The sequence below is a fragment of the Diachasma alloeum genome, unplaced genomic scaffold (assembly GCF_001412515.2).
Source record: "Diachasma alloeum isolate Michigan unplaced genomic scaffold, Dall2.0 Dall_scaffold_00279, whole genome shotgun sequence".
Lineage (NCBI taxonomy): Eukaryota > Metazoa > Arthropoda > Insecta > Hymenoptera > Braconidae > Diachasma > Diachasma alloeum.
The window spans coordinates 144,254-151,685 of record NW_021680418.1 but is presented as its reverse complement, the minus strand read 5'-3'; the positions used below and the strand labels follow the sequence as shown (position 1 = coordinate 151,685).

At 41.2% G+C, this 7,432-nt stretch overlaps 2 protein-coding genes across 2 annotated transcripts in view; one reads left to right on the top strand and one right to left on the bottom strand.

The window, feature by feature from the left end:
- Nucleotides 1–870, bottom strand: part of LOC107038218 (transmembrane protein 186) — a 3,056-nt gene extending 2,186 nt beyond the window's left edge. The window contains exon 1 of the mRNA XM_015257187.2: nt 446–870. Within this exon, the coding sequence (XP_015112673.1) occupies nt 446–743 (298 nt within the window). The 5' untranslated portion in view covers nt 744–870. The remainder of the gene's footprint in view (nt 1–445) is intronic.
- On the top strand, nt 548–7,416 carry LOC107038216 (transducin beta-like protein 3). Its single transcript, XM_015257185.2, has 5 exons — nt 548–1,024; nt 1,101–1,152; nt 2,582–3,071; nt 4,604–6,231; nt 7,185–7,416. The coding sequence occupies exons 1-5, from the start codon at nt 996–998 to the stop codon at nt 7,380–7,382; spliced, it is 2,397 nt and encodes a 798-aa protein (XP_015112671.1). The 5' UTR covers nt 548–995; the 3' UTR covers nt 7,383–7,416.
- The last annotated feature ends 16 nt before the right edge of the window (nt 7,417–7,432 follow it).

The following is a 7,432-nucleotide window of genomic DNA, read 5'->3' as shown; positions in this document are numbered from 1 at the left end:
AAAAAATTCTGGTAAACGTATTCCCAAATTCAGAATAATCAGAATAAATTTCCCTCTCACTATTTTCAATGAGAGAACACCAAAAAATGATGAAAAAAAGACATGGAAAATTTATGTCGAGGAATTCCTCTCGAAAATGTCTTGAAAAAAAAATTCAAAGAATCCCTTTTGCCCCACTCCCCCAAACTCACCTATAAATACAATAAAAATCCCAAATATCACTTCAATTATTCAATAAACTTTACCAAAAATCATAAAAAATTCTGGTAAACCTATTCCCAAATTCAGAATAATTAGAATAAATTTCCCTCACTATTTTCAATGAGAGAACACCAAAAAATGATGAAAAAAAGACATGGAAAATTTATGTCGAGGAATTCTTCTCGAAAATGTCTTGGAAAAAAAATTAAAAATAATCCCTTTTGCCCCACTCCCCCAAACTCACACATGAATGTTGCATTGTGAACAAACGCCGACGTCAGGCCCCAGTTAACCTCCATCAGGCAGACCGCTGGTATTGCTATTCCCGAGATAACCGTCACCTGGAGCTTCAACCGGCTCATGAGACTGACCCTCTTCACATCAGGCAAACTGTAAATAACGTGGTACCCCGGCCACTTCTTGGACTCGTACTTCTTCGATGCATTCTGATGGGGAACGAACTGGGAAGAGACGACTGGTGAACGAAGAAAGCTGCTGCTGAGGGATGTCAGCCTCCGGCAATTGTTCGCCAACAGTGACATTGTGTTCTCCCTTATTGTTATTGTTAACACCTGTTATTGTTGACTTGTTGTTCCCCTCCGATCAGAACTCACCCCCTTCACTTTTATTTTCGCGAGGGGAGTAAGTGAGCGAGACGTCCGCTAGAGGCGTTGGCTCTTTTTTATTCTCGGACAGCATGTTTTTGAGAGGAGCACGTGCTTCGCTCCGAAACATCACAATTGACAATCGTTGGAGAACAAATTGAATTGACGAGATCAGGGGATTGTGTCAACATGAGCAGTTCGGCGAGTATCAAGGACACGTGAGTATTCGGATTTTCGCTGGGGTTCTGGGGCTGGGGGTCTTGGAGGTTATATTTACGCTCGAATTATCCGCAGATTCGAAGTGGAAACCAAACATGGGCCCTTTTACACAGGGGGGAATGTTCAGGTATGTTACTGTATTTGTTAATAAATATTTGAAGTCAGTTTTTTCGGTTTCATCATTTTTTTTGTTTCGAAAGGAAAGTTTGTCGCTGTTCAAATTTGTTTTGGATTTTTGGGGAAGGGGAGGTTGGGGTAAAACGGACACTTTTGACTTTTTTTAAATGTTAATGAGGGGTTGAAATGTTGATGAAATTTAATATATTTTTTTTTCAATACAAAGGACAATTCTTTCCCTTTGTGACGAGCCTAAACTGAGCTCAATTGATAAATTTGTTTCTGAGTTATGAACACTTGAAAAAAAGTCGAAAGTCTCCATTTTATCCCCCCCTCCCCTATATTAGCATGTGAGGATTCGAAAAATTAGAAAATGCTATTTTTAGGTCCTGTCCGTTAGTATGGAATCGAATTTTTCTTTGATTGCTCGCTAATGAATTGATGGAATTTAATCTTTTTGCTTCAAATGTATTTTTTGATTTGAAATTAATTTTTTTTGCTTCAAATGGAAATTTTGCAATTGTTCAAATTTAAGTTTTGGATTTTTTGTGTTACATCAATTCGTTAGAATTTAAAAAATTCGAAAATGCAATTTTTAGACCCTGTCCCTATGCATATACAATCAATTTTTTTCTTTTCGCTTAAACTATTTATAAAAAATGCTTGTAATTTTAAAAAATTGCAACTTCTAAATTATTTGATCAATCTTCCTCCAAAAGTAAACTCTCTAATTTATTTTCAAGTTTTTAAAATGGTTTCTAACGTTTCATTATCGAGATTCAAATTCAGACTTGCAAAGTTTAAATAATAAAATCATTGTAAAATGTTCGAAAATTTAGGGTCAAATGGGGCTCAAATGAAAGCTCCGATAGTCGACTAAATATCTCTTAAAGGATATCCAAGCATTCAAATCATCAAATTATCAAATTTGTGAATTCAATTGCATGAGAAAACTGCAAAAAAATCATGAATATTCAACGTCATTCACTTTACATTTTGCAGAGAATTATTATTTTTTCGCACATTCATTATTTTATAAACGAGTAAATGAAATTGTTTAAATTATCAGAAACCTTATTTTTTTAGACATGAATTCGATTTCTGGTAAAACACTGAATATGACTAGATTTGCTACGATTTCAAATAAATGTTTCAATATCGAGATTAAAATTCCGTTAAATAACAAAACCACGAATTAAATAATGAAGTCATTCTAAAACGTCCGGAAACGTAGGCTCAAATGCCCTTGAAGAAAAACCAGTGGAAGTCCTTGGAAACTCAATGATCAGAGCTCTCGTTTTATCTTCCCCCATCAGTGCAAAAAAACTGAATTTTCCCCGATCAAAATCGTTCAGGATCGATTGAGAGGGCTCTCAAATTAAATGAACAACCTCAAGTGGAATTTCCCTAATTCCCTCTCACTGTTCTCGCAAAACCAGTGGAGTGCAGACGGCGAGCACCTCCTCTGTCAGAACGGCGCCTCCGTATCGGTCCTCTCCCTCTCAAAAGGCTCGGTGATAGCCACCCTAGGGCCCCCGACCCCCGAAGAGGACACAATCAACACATTCACCCTCAGCCCCATCTCCGACACTGTGATAACCCACCACAAGAGCGGCCTCTTCAAGCTCTTCTCCTGGAGCGACCCAGCCCCGAAGAAGCTCTGGAAGTCCATCCACAAGGGGCCAGTCCCCCAGATCGCGCTCGCCCCGGACGACCGTCTCATGGCCTCCGGGGGCAGCGACTCCAGCGTGCGCCTCTGGGACCTCCACCACCACGCGTGCACGCACAATCTGAAGGGCCTCCAGGGGGTCGTGAGTGTCCTGAAGTTCCACCCGGAGCCTTCCAGAAACCTCGTCCTGGCCGCCGGGGACGACACGAAAATCTACTGCTGGGACACCACCACTGGAGCCCTCAAGAAGATCCTCGCGGGTGAGACAGAATTCCGAGCATGAAAAATTTCACAGAAAAACCCAGCGAATGCGATGGGAAATTCTATTGAATTTATATTGAGGTTCTATTAATTTCTATTACTTTTTCCGCAGAATTTCAATCAGAAGAATTTTGTCTCTCTGTACAATTTTTTCTATTGAGACATTTTCTGCAGGAATTCCTCGACGTGAATTTTTTTTCGCTGCAGTTTTCTCTTCTTTTCATTTTTTCATTAAAAAAATTGAACAAAAAACTTAGAGGAAAATTAGAGCCGAGGAATTCCTATGGAAAATATTTTAATATCTTAAATTATCTCTCGAAATATTTCTAATTAAATTCTATAATTTTCATGTTTTTTTGCTTCAGTTATTTTTTGTTTTCATCAAAAAAGAAAAAATAATTATTCTTCTCAGCTAAATTCTTCTGATTCTAAAAAAATAATTCTTCTGAGCCATTTTCTATAAGAATTCCTCAACGTGAATTTTCAATTCTTTTTCACTTTATTCTGTTTTCTTTTCATCAAAAAAAATCAAACCTAAAAATTTTGAAAATTTGAACTGAGGAATTTCTATAGAAAAACCCAGCGAATTTGATGGAAAATCTTTGACTTATTGAAGAATTCCTGAGCTTCACAGGCGTGTTTTAGTTATCGAAGCTGTCAAATAATTGTTTTCCAGAAAAAACAGTAGAATTTCGTTTTTCTATACTTCTTCTGAGCTACTCTCTACCTAAACTTCTAACTCGAGTTTTCCTCGAAATAATTATTCTTCTGAGCTAAATTCTTCTGATTCTAAAAAAACAATTCTTCTGAGCCATTTTCTATAAGAATTCCTCAACGTGAATTTTCAATTCTTTTTCACTTTATTTTGTTTTCTTTTCATTAAAAAAAATCAGACCTAAAAATTTGGAAAATTTGAACTGAGGAATTTCTGTAGAAAAACCCAGCGCATTTGATGGAAAATCTTTGACTTATTGAAGAATTCCTGAACTTCACAGGCGTGTTTTTGTTATCGAAGCTGTCAAATAATTGTTTTCCAGAAAAAACAGTAGAATTTCGTTTTTCTATACTTCTTCTGAGCTACTCTCTACCTAAACTTCTAACTCGAGTTTTCCTCGAAATAATTATTCTTCTGAGCTAAATTCTTCTGATTCTAAAAAAAATAATTCTTCTGAGCCATTTTCTATAGGAATTCCTCAACGTGAATTTTCAATTCTTTTTCACTTTATTCTTTCTTTTCATCAAAAAAAATCAGACCTAAAAATTTGGAAAATTTGAACTGCAGAATTTCTGTAAAAAAACCCAGCGAATTTGATGGAAAATCTTTGACTTATTGAAGAATTCCTCAGCTTCACAGGCGTGTTTTTGTTATCGAAGCTGTCAAATAATTGTTTTCCAGAAAAATCCGTAGAATTTCGTTTTTCTATACTTCTTCTGAGCCACTCTCTACCTAAACTTTTAACTCGAGTTTTCCTCTCCTTGAATTGAAAAAAACCTCCAAAAACCCTCGTCAAATACAATGCCTCCCCCGCAGGTCACTTCAGCCGCATCACCTCCCTGTCGTTCCACGCCGACACCACCCACCTGGTATCATCAGGTCGCGACAAAGTCCTGATCCTCTGGGACCTGGACAAGGGCGTCTCCCTGCGGACGCTCCCGGTCTACGAGTCGATCGAAGGGCTCTTCATAATGCCCCCCGCCTCGCCCTTCCCCGCCCAAAAAACCCCCGCAAGCGACGACGAGATCCTCGTCAGCGCCGGTGGGGAGAAGGGCGCGATAAGGATCTGGGAGATGCGATCAGGTCGCGAGGTCTACGCCCAAGAGCGCCCGCTAGTCCAGCCCTCCCAGGAAGCCGGTGGTCTCGCAGTGACGCATCTCCTCCTCAACAGCCCCTCAAACACCTTCGCAGTGGTCTCAGTGGACCACAACATAATCCTCCACTCGCTAACCGATTTCTCCTGCAAAAAACAATTCGTCGGTTACACCGACGAGATCCTGGACATTGTCCACGTGGGCGACGGCGAGAGTCACCTGGCAGTTGCCACCAACAGCTGCGACATAAAGCTCTACGATCTCTCGACCATGAGCTGTCAGTTGCTGAGAGGTCACACCGATCTCGTGCTGTCGCTCTGCGTCACCCAAGCGAATCGAAGTCTCATGGTCTCCTCGGCCAAGGACAACAGCGTGAGAGTCTGGCTGATGTCCCCCGAGGACCTCTCAATGGTCCCAATCGCCTCGGGCATTCGTCACACCGCCTCCGTCGGCTCGGTCGCACTCTCCCAGGCGTCCGCCAGGTTCTTCGTCTCCGCCAGTCAGGATCAGTGCCTGAAATTATGGGAACTCCCGGAGAAGATGTCGCCCAGGGACTCGGGGACTCTCAACGCTGCCCACACGGTTCTTGCGCATGAGAAGGACATCAACTGCGTTGTCGTCTCGCCGAATGACAAGCTGATTGCCACAGGATCGCAGGACAAAACTGCCAAGATCTGGGGTGCCGAGGGCCTCCAGCTCCTGGGGATTCTCAGGGGCCACAGGAGGGGCGTCTGGTGCGTCAGGTTTTCCCCGATTGATCAGGTCCTCCTCACGACTTCCGCCGATTGCACGATGAAACTCTGGTCTCTCGCCGAGCTCAACTGTCTCAAGACCTTCGAGGGACACGAGTCGTCGGTTTTACGAGCGGAATTTATATCCCGGGGAATGCAATTGGTTACTTCTGGGGCCGATGGTTTGCTGAAGATCTGGAGTGTCAAGACCTCGGAGTGCACCGGCACCTTTGAGCAGCACGAGAGCAGAGTTTGGGCTCTGGCGGTCAGCCAGGACGAGAGGAGGGTCATCTCCGGGGGGTCAGACTCGATTATCGTCGTGTGGAGGGACGTCACGGAGGAGAAGAGGCTGAGGGCTGTTGCTGAGCGCGAGGAGATGATCCTCGAGGAGCAGAAATTGGCGAATCTGCTCAAGGGGGAGCAGCTCGTGGCGGCGCTCAAGCTCGCGCTGAGACTGCAGAAGCCTCACAAGGTACTCAAAATTGTGGAGGATATCCTGAGGAAGGGGGAGGGGGGGCTCGGGGGGGCAGTGGGCGAACTCAAGACGAGGGAGAAGGAGGAACTGCTGAGGTCCGCGGTCGGGTGGAATACCAATAGCAGAAATTGCCAGGCTGCTCAGGTAATGGCTACATGCTCCACGGCAAAATATCACATATCAAAATATCACCGGCAAAAATCATGCCTCAAAATATCACGAAACAAAATATCACAAATCAAAATATCACACACAAAAAATATCACAAACCAAAATGATCATAAACAAATTAGAAAAAAAAAATTACGAGTGTACATGAATTGAAAACAAATCGAACAATTTCTCCTAAACCCAAACAGAAAAACAATATATTGATTTATAAGGAGAGGGAAAAACCCAGCAGTGTTTACATACCGAAAATGGAATTAAATAGTCGTATTGTGGTAATGAATTATCGGAGAAAGAAAGAATTACACGGGCGTGTTCACACACGTGACGAGAAATCAAGAAAAACCATTGAAATATCATTGAATATATTGAGAATTAAAAAATTAATTAATATTATTGAAAATTTAAAAATTACATGATATGATATGATATTTTAAAAAGTGATATTTATCACAAATGATATTTTCATATTATGATATTTATCCATGTGATATTTTTTCATGTGATATTTTGAGACTGATATTTTGCCGTGATGCCCTATTCAAATGTGGACGTCCGCGTGAAAAGGGCACCACTTTGTCGATTCTAGTTTCCGAGATATTCACGTTTTTGTCTCAGCAACTGCCATTTACACTCATGTTAATGTGGTTTTTTCATCTGCTCCGGCGACGTCATTTTTCACCCTATGAGGACCATTTTGGGCTCAAAATGTGCGGAGTGTTATAAATATTATCAGAGTATACATAACTTCGTATCGAAAAGTGGTCCCTTTTCATGCGGACGTCCACAAATGTTGAATCAAAACTGTTGATATCAACTCAAACACCAGTGAATCACCCATTCGAGGGGATTTTTCCTTCGTTCACATTCTTCCTTTTCAATTCTAAAAACACAAAAGTCTGCAATTACTACTACACTTTTTTTTTCAGCTCGTGATAAACGCATTGTTAAATGACCCTGAAAGCAGTGATCTAGAAACGAGTGAATTGTCATCGTCTCTGGAGGCACTGATTCCCTACACCGACAGGCATTTCAAAAGAGTCACAAGATTACTGCAGGATCTACACTTCTTGAATTACACTGTCAATTACATAAAGCCTCACAACACCTCCGAATTCCCTGAATGAGTGTAAAAATGAAATAAAAATCAATCAAGCCTCACTTCCGATTTGTCAAT

Bases quoted from the DNA above. Each gene is read 5' to 3' on its own strand.
- LOC107038216 (XM_015257185.2), top strand. From the start codon at position 996: ATGAGCAGTTCGGCGAGTATCAAGGACAC. The intron at 1,153-2,581 runs GTATGTTACTGT...TCGCAAAACCAG, and splicing joins ACACAGGGGGGAATGTTCAG to TGGAGTGCAGACGGCGAGCA. The intron at 6,232-7,184 runs GTAATGGCTACA...TTTTTTTTTCAG, and splicing joins GAAATTGCCAGGCTGCTCAG to CTCGTGATAAACGCATTGTT.